This window comes from Amblyomma americanum, chromosome 4 (genome assembly GCF_052857255.1).
Source record: "Amblyomma americanum isolate KBUSLIRL-KWMA chromosome 4, ASM5285725v1, whole genome shotgun sequence".
Taxonomy (NCBI): Eukaryota; Metazoa; Arthropoda; class Arachnida; order Ixodida; family Ixodidae; genus Amblyomma; species Amblyomma americanum.
Window position 1 is genome coordinate 201,406,470 of NC_135500.1, and position 14,134 is coordinate 201,420,603.

The 14,134-nt window shown below is 48.7% G+C and overlaps 1 protein-coding gene across 1 annotated transcript in view; it reads left to right on the forward strand.

Annotated features, from left to right (window-relative positions):
* The window catches only part of LOC144129076 (putative polypeptide N-acetylgalactosaminyltransferase 10), a 203,154-nt gene that overhangs the window by 166,843 nt on the left and 22,177 nt on the right, over positions 1–14,134 (forward strand). Inside the window, 1 exon segment of the mRNA XM_077662966.1 lies at positions 7,419–7,585. Within this exon segment, the coding sequence (XP_077519092.1) occupies positions 7,419–7,585 (167 nt within the window).

Here is a 14,134-nt window from a genome sequence, read left to right on the forward strand (position 1 = left end):
TGCGGACTGAAATTTTTATGTAAGCAATTTAAGTAGGGAGAAGAGTTGATATAATATGACGCTCACACGGGACGTCCTGGAGAAGCAATTTCTGAAAAAAATATCAGGAAGTGGTAAAGTATGATTTTAGCTGTTATGGCTGTTTCGAGAATGACGAATGAATCCGACATCTCAGCAGGAAGAATTTCAACTCTTATTCATGAAACTCTGGACATGGCCACAGTTAGCCCAAGGCTGGTCCCAAGAATCATCAGTGTTTTCAAAAACAACACTCCTCTTCAGTGCCGTCACAGAATTATGAGCGGCTCATGGAGGATCCAGAATATCTTTTTTTTTCCAGTGTTTGGTGATGGCGGGAGGGGCTTAGCTGGATCTAAAAAACCTTGAGTCCACAATGGAGTTCATAAAGTGCAACCACAAGAGTTTCTCCACTCCTAAGAAGTTTAGGGTTGAAAAGTCTGCTGAGAAAATTGATGACAACTGTTTTTCTGGGACGAGAATAGACTTTGCTTTTAGAATTTATGTCACGGGGGACTATTTTAAGTGGGCAGACCTGTGCTAACACAATCACTGCTTTGTGGGAGATCAGCCAAGAGGAGAGGCAAGGAAAGCTCTCAGTAGGGGTGCTGCTCGTTCTTGACAACGCGCCAGTGCAGATGTCTATTCAAAAACTCGAGCTCGAGGTCGGTCCGGCGAAGCACTTTAGTGTAACTGTGGCACTGTTAACGCATTGCTCGCTGAATACCTCATGCGTCCCGCGGCATCGTCATTATTAATTCACGGAATATGCCTTGACAGCGATATGAATTGATGGAGCGCGAGAAAATTCTTTCTTTCATGATGCCGCTTTAGCAGTTTGTGATTCTCAGCAGCCGCTTGATTCACCGCTCTCGAAGGCACCGCTTTCTTTCTAGCCTCGTATGCTAGCTCGCGGCGTTCTTTGGATCACAGGCATCAGCGGAAATTCAAAGTGCCGATGCCTCCATCCTTGCAATGACAGCTCCTCTGATTCACCACAAGCACACCTAATAGTGAACTAAATAGCTTTATCGGGTTTAATGTTCCAAAGCGACTCGGGCTATGAGGGACGCCGTAGTGGAAGGCTCCGGATAATTTCGACCACCTGGGGTCCTGACATCTCACAGTACACGGGCCTTTAGCATTTCGTCTCAGTCAAAATGCGGCCGCCGCGGCCGCGATCGCACCCGCGTAGTGAAGACGGTCAACATGGAAACCTGCTTTCAAACCGCGCATGCGTTTCCTAACGCACTGTGTGTTTGCATGGAACAAGGTGTAAGTTGAATTTTTAACTTATGCTAACTTGTAGGCGCAAACGTATGGCAATAATTATAGATTGAATGGTTTTAATGATTCTATCTGCTGGCACATAACAGTTCAGCTAGGTGTCCGCGCGCGTCGCCTAAAAAAAAAGATGTGAGAAATTATAAGTTACATGAAGAGCGCTGTGTTTAGCTCTGAGTTTATGTATGCTACGAGGGTCAATCCTTGGTGCTTATTAAAACAAACTATAGAGCGTTCAGGCGACTGAAAACTTTGCCGAGCTATCGTTCTACGCACTTTTTATGCTCTGTAGGATAAAGCGCGCATATGGCAACATTTCGTTTACAACCATGGTAGCTTCGTTTCATGAGCGTTTGTCACCATGCGTTGCTCTTCACTGGTTGTCACGTGAAACGTTAGTAAAAGAAGCGCTACTTCTTTGGCAAGTTGCATTTTTTTTTTTGCATATGTAATCGGTTCCTGTAGCTCGGGCCATGCCGCACATTTAAAGAGCATGGAAGGCGTTGGCATTAAGTGCCACATGGTGTTTGGTGCCTTATATTAGATGTTTTAATGAGAAATAGGCAGGAGTAAATTGTTTCAGAAGCAACGACCCTATCGCTTGTACACTGTCGGCTACTGCCAGAGTTTTAACTTTGTTTCAAAATAGAAACTTGAGAAACCGCGCTTTCGAGACACGAATATACACTTTGTACATTTTTTTACCTTGGAGTAAAATTGCGTCCAAGCAATTATATACTTGCCAAGAATCAGGGTGCAATATAATTGAGTGTTCACGCTTTTTAGCTCATACGAAGCCGTAGCCCGTCGGTGAAGTGGGCCTTTTCGCAATACCGTGAGGTGCTTCCCCACATATAAGTTCATTGTGCAGGGAAGACAGCTTGTCAGGAAAGCGAATAATTACCTGCTTCGGTCGTGTGTTCTTCCCCGTCGTATTTTCTTTTTTTTTTACCTTGCCATGTCTTTGCTTTCTATTTGTAGACATAGGTAACGCCGTATCTCCTCAAGCGTAAATTATAATTTGGACCTCTGTTATCTTTTTTTTCTTGTGCAGTGGGAAATCTCTTCAGTTAGCGCACGTTTCGAAAATGCCAGTTCGGAGGCCGCGCCTCTTCCCGCCATGAATGCGTCGATTCTTGTGACGCAGAGCCTGGATGCGGAACGAAAATAGTAGTATAAAGCAAACATGCTCCACTGCGTGCAGCGTGGCATTTACCCTGCTCCGGGAGCACAAAGTACTCCTCTCTGGCGAACCAAATCCGGCGCGCGACGCAATTATTGGGCGCTTATGCCGGTGCTCTCCGTAGCTGTCTGACACGCTAAGCCTACCCTGCCGCATCGTTATTTTCGCCCAATGTTATTTCTTCTCTCCTTTTCTTTTTCGTCCCGTCTACTGTCGCGTTACGAGGCTGCAGCGAGTCGTGGAAAGCCGCCTTGCTTTCTGCTCCGTGGCGTCGCATTAGCGCGCGCACGAGCGTTTGTTACCAACGCCCGACAGGGCGCGCTGCCGGATAAGACGGCCTCCGGAGTTGGGAGCTCGCGCGCCCGCTTCCGCTGCGGGAACGGATGAACTGCGCGCGCCGACTGCTCTTGATCCCTGCTACGCGGATGACCTCCGTGCGTGTCTCGAGACGAGAACGCCACGCGGAGCTCTCCTCTCCCTGCGGAAAGGAGCTTTGCGGTCGGGGAAATCCCGCCGAGGAGACAGCGCCGCGGTGTTCCTTGCGAGCAATGCTTTGCGTAAGGAGTGAGCGGGTGCTTTTTCGTACGTGCTTCGCTTCGTCGGTGGTGGTGATTTAGTCCTTTTTGTTGTTGTCGCTGCTGCTGCGGCAGTTGTCGTCACTGCCGCGGCTTTTGTCACTGGCTCATTTAGCCTGTTTTTGCCGCATGTTTGTTGGTGCTCGTGTTTGAGTTCTTCTTGCTGAACACGATTTCGGAGCTTCCATCAGTACAGACCGCGTTTACAGGAGTCAGTACCAGACCTAACTTTATTTCTCCTTCTCTATCGCACTCACTGTAGTCAGTACCAGACCTAACTTTATTTCTCCTTCTCTATCGCACTCACTGTCTCACAAAATATAGCACTGACTGTTCTACCTAAGATAGGATTATTTCGTGTGCGTGTTGGAAAAGTTTCCTTAGTTGTAGTTATGTGGTTCATTGGTATAGTCACGTGGAAGTGTGCAGTAACACAACGTGAACACACGCAGTTGGCTGATATGGTCAATAAAAAGACGCAGAAAGTGTGAGAGACACAAGACAAGCGCCGGCATCACTGCTAACGTTTATTCGTATAGAAACACGTAAGCGTAGTATACTGGTCCGAATCCGCACGTGAGGATAAAATGCGCGTTACTTTTTTTTTTCCTTCGAAAATGAGTGTTTTTCTTGCGGACGCATCCGCCGAATTGGGCCGGCATTTCAAATGAGGTTAAATTCGAAAATTCCCGCGTATGCATATTTAAGTGCTCATTAAAAACGAGCAAACAAACAAACGAATTGTCGAAAATAATCTGCAGCCCTCCACAATGGCGCGTGTCGTAGCTTACGATTGTTGCATTGGCGCGCAGCGCTCTATTAATTATTGTCTTGAAGTTGAAAGGCATGCCTGACTCTAGATTTTCATTTTTCTTTTTCTACACTGAGGGGCAACTAAATCAATGCAAATTTTGTTCTCGGCAAAAGTCCATTGTGTGACACTGTTTGACTATGTTGATGTCTGTCCGGCAGCAAAAGACGGATTTATTGTTAAGTAAATTGCATTTTAAAAGTTTTCCGCCACTCGCTTCAGACTAGTGACGTCTACACTGAAAAATACTCCGTGATCACCGTTTGCACTGAAGGACAGTGTAGCATCGTCTCTGGGATTCGCGTGCCTAAATTTCTGTCGACACACTGCAGTTTACTTACGAAATTTGGCGGTGATGACGACACTTGTATTTTGTTTGTTGGTTTCTTCTAGTCACCAAAACTCCGTGGTTGGTGAGAGCTATCTCTGTGTGATTATAAACCGGTGATCCGTTTGTGCAGAGCAAATTAAATTTGTCCTGAGTGTTCCGTTAAGCTTTCTCGCTGAAATGTCGTTGAATATACAGTGTTCAACGTCGTATACCCGCATTTCACTTGAGTCGCTCAGGAACGTGGGCCGGGAGCTTGGCAGATGGAATCCTCTGAAGCCGATTGCGCACCACGTTTCGCGTAGCACAGACTGCTGCCATTGTGGGCTGCGCTTCTACGCGTGGCGTTTTGTTTGTATATTCGCCTTCCTATTCCTAGCCAGTACCCGCAGCCTTCGTCGGAAAAGGATGGCACCGCGCAGCGCCGAGGATTTGGCGCGGCTGGGCCGAGGTTCTTACGCCTACCTTATTTTAGTTTTCTTTTTGTCGTCTGCTGCCCACGCGCCGCAAGCCGGTTGGCAACCTTGCGCTGCTCCAGAGGAGGGCGCCCTGGATTATCGCGTCAAGCCTGACAAGTCGCTCGGGGATTTGCGGGAACCTGTGAGCCGTTGGAGGGCCGGTCGGCAACCCGCTCGCCGGCTCTCACCTTGCCCCAATGCGGGTGCAGAGTACACGGGAGGCACCGCATATCCGCGGTGTGGGGAGAAGGGTCATCGTCATGACTTTTGTGTGGTCTTTCTCTTTCCCACAAGACGGGTTTCTTTCGTTGTACTCCTCTCCGCATAGGACAGCCGCGTTGTGCGAAGGCAACGAAGGCGAACTGGCATAACGGGTGCTGCAGCTTCAGTGCCAGTGCACGGTTCGGTTAAAGGGTTCTCGTGATGACAGTCGTTTGCAGGCCTTGTCTATCCCGCCCCTTTCTTTTTCTTCCTTCTCAAGTCTATTTCTAATATTTGTCGATAGCTAAACCCGACTGCGATCCGTCGGTAACAACTGGACCACGGCGCGTGGCAGTAAATAAAGATCGGAACGCTATAGTGGGTAGAGATGAATGAAAACTGGCGCACCGCTTCGCGCGTTCACCTATGTTGTCTTCTCACATGTGTGGCCCGTTCACATGTGTGCGCGTGTGCTTGAGTGTATCTAGTACTACGTTTTCTGTTGTTAATGCGGACAGTGTCCTCCAACTTCAAGCATCTCTACACAACGCCACCTTTTAGGGGGTTTCTTTTTTATTTTTTTTCGCGAGTAGTATAACTTTCTACTGCTCCGCTGGTGAAGGTTTGACCTGTTCTCGAAAAAGTTGTCCCGCACAGTAATGTTAAATAAAGAAGAAGAAAAGAACGAGGCGGACGTGATTGTCGCTAGCGCAGACCTTCAAATGTTTGCTAAATTGCTAAATATCAGTGGAATATATACTGTCTTGGCCAAGATTCGATATGAAGTAAGACAGTACACCTTGCAGGTATTTTATTCTTTTGCTTTGACAAAACTGATTAAGGCCGGAGAGGCCGATCTCTTTTCGTAGCACCCTTCTCTTTTCATTACTGTGTTATTCAATATTTTTGCTCCCTTCAAAAGTACCGCGACTGGATTTTCCTTTCGTGCTTTAGCCGGTCTGAAAGCCGGCTGGCCGGCGGGCATGCGGTAAAGATGAATAAAGAAAACGAAAAAGGAGAGCGCAGCGGCTGCTGGAAATAGCCAGCATTCATTTCCCAGGCACGTAATTGAAAGCACACTGATATAGGCACCACCGCGTTAATCATCCACGCATGCCGTGCTGCCACCCCTGGAGAAATCATGCCTGCAGACATATCCGCGATTTATTCAATAACCTGATCACATTTTCCGAACAAATGACTGTATATTAATAAGCGCCCGCGAGCGAAACGTGGTTCCGCTCCGACCCGGATCTGGATCGAGGAGGAAGTTCAATTATTTTTCTGATCCTTTCTCGTCCGAAATCGGACGGGCGTTTTTTTGCGTTCCGACTTGAAGGCCTTTCGTTTTGCATTTCTGAGCTATGTGGTAAAGGCTTACAATACATAAACAGCCTTTAAACCAGCGTCAGCATTATGCGCCTTATTATGCGTGTTGCCGTTTTCGCTTTACTGTGGGTGGTTCGCGGTTACAGGCTGTTTCTCTGTTTTTTTTTTTCTTATTGCCTTTGCTCTTTATCTTGTCTTCAGTAACAAACTGACCACAGCTGTGGCTTGGTTTTCTGAACTCGCTTTCTGAAGCCGCACACAGAAGGCTGTAAGACATTCATGAACTAATGCCAAACGGCGGGCATTCAGGAAATTGTTTGCATCGCCATCATCTGGCTCTTTCTCTTGACGGTAGTGGCTCCTGTCTCCGCCACGTGGCAGATACAAAATGCGAGAACGCCCGTAGGCTTAGACTCCAATGCACTGTGGAGAACCCATGGTGTTCGAAGTTACCTCGGTACGTTTCAAAGCGCTTCTTCATAATATGCCGTTAGCGATGACACGAGGATTGGAGTTCGTTATCACGTTATGCATCTGTTAGCCCTATGGTCTGAGATAGTGCAAGATCTTTAAAGGGACACTGAGGAGAACTCTATCATTTTTTTTTTTGTTAGCAAAATCTGATACTTCGGCATTTCATGGCTTTGTTGCCGCTTGTCCGGGCGCGAAAGATGCATTTATTTCAAAGAAATTTGTATTCGAAGTTGAGAAAGTTTTTCCCGCCGCTCTGATTCAAGCTCGAGAACTCTTATGACGATACGGAGAACTCTTATGACGTCACAGAACGGAGTGACGTGATACGTGACGTAAACGCAGACTCCGTGATTTCTGACGGCTAGCGGTGCGGTGCGCAACCTTCCTTTGCCAGTCTCAGAGATTCGTGGCTTCCATGAAGTAAGGAAAATTCCTCCAAGGTGGCGCCTCTTGTCCTAGGAAGTCACCACGCTTGTACTTGCGAGATTGGCCTGTGGCGGCGACACCTGTATTTTGGTTCTTGCTATTTTCTACATTAAAAGAGCTTTGTTTTCAGTAAGAGTGGCGTTTTTGTGATCAGGAGCTGCTATTCTATCGATACAAGCCAACTTCAATTTCTCCTCAGTGTCCCTTTAACCTGCTGAAATGTCACGTTGGCTAGGCCTCCACATGGGCGATGTTCGAAATTAATCCGGATCCTTGCACGATGTAAACAACCCATTATGCCTTGCCTGCAATCGTGCTGATGGTCGTGCAGGTGCCAGAAGAAGCGCTACGTGTCCAAGCTGCCCACCGCGAGCGTGGTGGTGCCATTCCACAACGAGCACTGGACGACACTGCTCCGCACGGCCACCAGTGTGCTCAAACGGTCGCCGCCCGAACTCATCAAGGAGATCATCCTGGCAGACGACTACAGCAACAAGGGTACGAGGCGTCTTATAAAGGTTCTAAACACGCCCTTTCGAATACCGGGCTTTGAAAACAGCTACTCAATTTGGCCCCCTTATCTGCTGTCACAGCCTTTGTGGCCGAATGGCCTGCACCACGGGTTGACAGCCGTGGGGCCCGGATTAAACGTTCCTGTTCAGTACTAGGGAAAATAAGTATGCCGTAGTGGTCCGCCTCCGGAGCAGACATATCATGCTTGGCAGAAAACGGAGGTATAAATGAATTGTCGGGCATTTTCTAGAGCGTAACCCGAAGCAGTTGACCTTCAAAAGAGCCATGACAATTTTCCGCAACGCCCTGCGCGTCTCGAACAGCGGCTGCATCTTGGAATTAAAGAAGCCGCCGCATGCTGGTCGCCGTCACATGCTGTCTCAGTGTGACCTGCAACGTTCTGGTGGCGACAGATGCGCAGTTTGCTCTCTGTACGTGTGTATTGAAGGCGCCGGGACAAACACGCCGACGAATGACGGAGCGTGATGACGCATTTAGTAAGGCCGACGAGCTTTGCCGGCGCTACTTCTGTCTTGGGAAAGAAACAGTGATCGTTCTGCGACGCATTTCCACGGCTTGAGTACGTTCATAGTGGTGTGTCTGCGGCAGGGTGGCTAGCGGCGGCGCAGTGTCCAGACTGGCCGTGAGTGTCATTGTTCGTTCGCTGCTTGCGTCACGACTATCGACGTCACCACCAAATCGGAGAAAAAATAAATGAAACATTATAAAATACGCCCCCTTATCTGCATTTGCCGTGACACACATTATGCGCAGTGACATTTCCTTTCTTTGCCGGCCTTTTTTGTTTTGATTGCTCGCAACAAGGTGCGAAGCAGCTGTGTTCATCGAGTCGCTTCTAAATTCGTTGAATTTCTGTGATGTTATCAGCAGTCTGACCGCTACGCATTCATGAAGAGTTTAAACTCCTTCGACAGGTGCACCTATAGGCCACACGACAAAAGTGATTTTTAAGAAGCAACGTTTTATTTTTGTCTAGAAAATCCAGTGACAGCGCTACGCGAGCGTACAGAATGCTGGCGCAAAAGTTTGGCTTAGCACTGCATGAGACACTATATTTTATTTCTTTTATCTCAAAAAATTTTACTGCCGATTTCCACCCCTAGCCGTGCCTTGGCTTTTCTCCCCAAATGTAATGGCAGGGAATTATCTACCTGGAACGTTTCTTGTTACCTCATATCCGACGTGACGTATCTGAAGCTTCTCCCGCGTGGGGACAAAACGGATAACGACACCAAAGCTGCCTGCGTCCTGCTGTTGAAACGCCAGAACTAGTTCGCGTCTCTGCCTTCGTTTCCAAAACATCTCGTCCGAACCATCGAATAACTTGTCTCGGCAGACAAAGAGGCCCAGCGCCGCTCTGTGCACGAACACTCGATATCCACGCCTCTTCAGCGCAAGACCATTACGACGTTGCGACGACGTCCCTTGCTCGCCCCGCGAGCAATAAAGCCCTTATCGGCAATCGCCGCGCTGCTGTGTTTCGTAAAGAGCGACGAGAGCGGAAGCGGCAGCTTGCGCGGCGAGGAACAACGCAGAATGGAGCGCTCCAATTGCGGCCCTGTCTCCTCTCATCGTGTCTTCCCCTTTTTTTTTTTCTGCGCAGAGCAAGCAAGGTCGGCGCGCGTTGTTTGTTGGGGATCGACGTCCTCTCCCGAAAGAGCAGAGCCAAAAGTCTTGTTTGCTCCGCGCAACGAGCCAGCCGCATGTCCGCACACTGGGCCGGGAAGAGAGGGAGGTTGGGGTGGTGAAGGAGGGGGAGGGAAGGTGGGTAGGCAGGTTGGGCGGCAAACGAGGAAAGATACAAAAAGACCAGGGGGTGCGAGGCTGGGGGAAGAAAGGGAGCAGAGGGAAGCTGAAGGAAGCTTCGGCAGAACAAAGGTATGGAAAGCGCGCTTTGCTTGCGCCGCATCCGGATCCCATGGAGAGGCTGCGGGCGCGCGGCCGAAGAAGACGAGCCCCGGGGTTTGCGCTCAGATCCTCGTCCTCGTACGGTTGCATTAGCGACAGCTGCCGGCGCGATTATCTCGCGAAAGAGGGGCGGGCTCGTTTCGACCTGGTCGGGAGCCGTTCGCTGCAACGACCGGAAAAATGCCCAAAATATCGCTCGGCCTCCCCAAACTTATCCCCGCTTGCCCGTTCTTCCCTCTCTTTTTTTTTTATTTGATACGTATTCGCATCGGATCGGCCTGGCCTCGTCGAAGATATGAGAAAGAAGAAGCGAGCGCGAGGCGATGGCGCAATTACGGGCTGGGCGACCTAACGAGGGATGAGGAGCAATGGCGAGCGAGGCAGGGACCTCTTCCGGCTCCCGGAAGGGGCGCGCTGATCGCACGAGAAGGGTCTTTGGGGTGCCGCGCGTGTACACGATGGCTTGTCAAAGGTCGGGCCAGAAAGCTGTGGCGTGTGCGCGGTAAGGAGGAGGCAAGACTGTCACCGTCCCCCTCGAGCAAGCAGCCAGCAGCAGGATGAGCTGGATCGGGGCCCCTAAGACGGCTCCCGGACGGATACTGCCGCTTACTATGTGTGTGTATAGGGACTAATGAAAATCCCTGGCCTCCCTTCCTTCTTCGCTCTTCTGTTCGTTTTTTTCTTCATCCTTTTCTCCTTTATCGGGGCTACAGCGCGATAAGCCGCTCATCCGGGGCTTCTTCTCCCCGGAGAGGGGGCCACCGTGTGATGTCCCCCTTCGTATCGGACCGTCATACTTCCACTCTGCCTCGGGAGAATCGGGTGTCACTTGAGCCTGCTCATTGGCGCAGTTCACTTACAAACAGGGGCCGAACGCTGCCCCTGCACCCTTAGTTTTCGTCGTTATTTTTTTTCCCCTACGTGTGCGTGTCTTTTTTTTTTTTGAGGCATAAAAATACGAAATCGGCACTTTGCGACCTCACGCGACCTGTCAACATCAGCAAAAGTCACGAAGAGGCGTTTTCACTTCCAAAACCTCGTTTTCTTAAGGGGGGGGGGGGGGGGGGGGGGGGGTCTTTCTTGTTCAAACTTAGGTCATAATTCGCCTCCAAAGAAACGTCTTTTTCGTGGCCTTGACTGCGTGCGGTCCTTTAGTTCTCTGTTACGGAGGTTTCTTTTTATTCATGCAGTGATCCGTGCTTCTCCCGTCTTACCCAGTCAGTAGTAACGGGCTTGAGGATGTGTCGAGGAACGCCTGCGCAGTAGCCAAAACTTAATTGCAAATATTTCCTCGGTCGCTGAAGAGTGATGTTGCAGATAAATAAGCCGGAGGATTGTAACGATAGTGCGATTGCGCTCAACGATTGTGGGAATAATAGGGCTGCTGTAATGTAACGATCGCATTTCTTTTTGATTCCTTTTTCTTTTCTTTAAGATTGCAGAATAGGGGAGTGCGAGACGTGGCGTCTCTTTAGTCTGGCACAAATACAGCAAATATATAAATATTGAATGGAATCTAAACGGAATTGTTAAAGTGTGGCAGCCCAGCTTTGAGAGTTTGATCCGAGAAGTCCTGCGTGAAGCCCGTTTCTGTTTTTCTTTTAGCTGGGACGAGTTAGCCATGGCTAACTGTATTTATGGGACACTGTCTCACGTTCTTTGTGCACTGGGAACATAGAGGGCGCTCTTTCTTACCTATGACCTGAATAAATGTTCCGATTACCGGGTGGCTGCAGGCTGACGTTTCATGCAAGCGAATTCACTTCTTGGAAACTGTGAACTTCTCTGCATTATTTCACGGCCTGTCAAAGCGATATTTATAAAGTTCTTCGACGGCGTGCAATGCGTTCTTGATTTCCGTTTACTTTTGACGCAGATGCGCGCTGACTTGTTTACGTTTCGTTGCACTGCGTGAAGCCGGATTTCACAACGGTTCTAAACAAGATAACTCAGCGCGGTTAAAGGTCGGCTTCCTTGAGAAGCACCAAGATAAACGTCGGGCTGTTTTAGGATCGCGTTCTTCGGTTTGTCACGCGCAGTTTTCATTTCTACCTGTTTTTTTTCTATAGAGCAAGGATTTTGTATCTGCGCAAGTAGTTGGCGATGTTACTCCGCCTGTAAAGCGTGTTGCCGCATGTTCGCCTGTCCGAACTTTCTTACGAAGCAAGAACACAGGAAGAGCCAACGGCAGCAGAAAGAAGGCACAAAACACCACAGTGGTCTTTTATATTTCTTATACTGTTTTCTTTTTTCGTTGAGTATGAATAACTAACTACCCAGGCCTTCAACCTTGCTGAGCTGTCCACCTTGGATGGAGGAAAATGTTGTGTCTGCGTTCAGACAGCCAGACTCATTTTCTATCTCGGCGCTCTGTTCTTTCTGCTGCATTTTAGATGCGCAGACGGGGAAAAAATGTTCAGGATGCTCGGTAAAGAAAACACAACTAGCATAGACGGTGTTTGTCGCGATGTAAGGTGTGTGTTTTAGCTTGCCACACGCACCGACCTTGCGTCGCTTTATTCGCTTGAGAGCCGGCGGATGGTTGGCATTAAACTTCCAGGTCCATTTTCTCGCTGCACCAGTGACTTGTTTATTTATTCATGCGCTGTAGGGTGAAGAGGGAACGCTAGAGGAACGCGTGCTTATCACTGTGGTGTTATGGAAGCCGTAAGTCCTTACAGAAGCCAATAAGTTCAAATCTTTACGGACGCTCTTCTGGAAGACTAACTTGAACATATGGGCAACACGAAACCAGGTGAAACACTACCGACTTGAATAGTTACTGCGTTTTTTTTGCTTGCTTTGCGCCCTTGGGTAAGTTTATGTGGGCCTGTCAAGCAGGCGCGAGCTAACTAGTTTAGAGAAACGTTATTCAGATAAAGTATCTGTTAGTTTTTTTATTTGTTTGCGCGAGATGTACATCGCAATAGTGGCAGCTGCACTCATTTATTTTATTCTTAAATAGTTGCAGCTTTTCTTTTTTTCACGAATTCAGAATCATTACATACCTCGAAGTGAACACTGTTCTAGGCTACAAGACACCACTTGCTGCATGCCGACACCGCGGTGGCTCAGTGGTTTGTGCCGCTCGGCTGCTGACATGAAAGACGCGGGTTCGATTCCGGCCGCGGCGGTCGAATTTCGATGGAGGCGAAATTATAGAGGCCCCGTGTGCTGCTCGATGTCAGTGGACGTCAAATAACCCCAGGTAGTCGAAATTTCCGGAGCCCTTAACTACGGCGTCTCTCATAGCTTGAGTCGCTTTGGGGCGTTAAACCCCCATAAGTTAAACCAGCAAATTGCTTACGCCTGAGGGACTTTCTTTGTAAAAATCTCATTATGATACGCTGTAAGAAAGGCATGGGCGAAGGTACGAGGTTAAAGCGCGACCATCAATCTGTGCTTATCACGGGCCAGAAATCGTGATACGTGCGCTGCTCGTTGGTACTGCTAATCTCTAATAACCGTTTATTTGCATATTCGTTGATTACGAGAGCAAACGTAGACCAGACAAAGAGTAGCGGCCGCGTAAGCAGGTGATAACATTTGTATGCCTAATCTATGTGGCATACAAAGTCCAAACAAATGCCGCACTTCTCCTATGAATGATAGGCTTGTAGCGCCCCCCTACGTGGGGTTGCTAGTTGATGATCCACTAGCGTACTTTGCGCTCTTAAGTGCTCTTTGTGAGCAGCGCCTTTGATGCGAACCTCTTGTGTTTTCTCACCCTCCTTCTGCCGGATGTGTCGCCTTAATGCCGTTGGTGTTCCTGTTTCGGCTTATTTTTTTTTTTTTTAGAAGGAGAGGGGCAGCGGCGTTTTCTCAAAGTGCGCTAATGAAAGTTTATAACAGCTTGCTTAGCCACCTTAAAACCCAAGGTCTTGCATGAAACCGCGAGAATAAAGAGGCTGTTTCTTGGCCCTTGCCTTTTGGCTGTGTCTGTCTTTTCGTTTAACCAAGTTGTTAAACCTCGCAAGACTTCCGCGCACCCTGGCGCACATGTGGGATGAATCAATCATCCTTTGCTCTTGTGCTGCTCGCGCTCAGACCCGAGCCTAATTACCTTTATCTGACGAAGAAAGGCGGGCCTCTGAAGCTGTCTGAGAAAATGGATTGCCGCCTCGGCGCTAAATTTGGCCGCTGTGCTGGGTGGTGATAAACGCGAACGGAGCTTTGGCAAAAGTAAGCTCTTTGCTAGAGTTGTTCTGTCTCGCGTATGTATTTTTCGCGCCTCAAGTTGACCTTTCAGTTCATCCAGCACAAGACGGCGCATTGTAAACTTCCCGCTCGGCTCGCTAGAGCGATTTTGCGGCGTTCTAAAATTGTTAACGAGGTGTGCCTTTCCACTCGACTGCCCTTAACATAACATCGTAGTGATTTTTTACAGCGTACGACAACCCCGAGTTAACGAGGCATGGCTTGGCGGCTGTGCGCGAAGCTATAACAAATCACGTTAGGTTAAACTTGGAGGTTGGTCACCACGACTATTAGATGCAGCAGCTGGCATCTTTAGGGAGCTTTTAAGTTCAATATGACTTTTTTTTTTCCAGCTTCTAGCTTTCTTTACCAGTTCTGCACTGTGAGCTTGTTCGTGGGAGTCCCCTG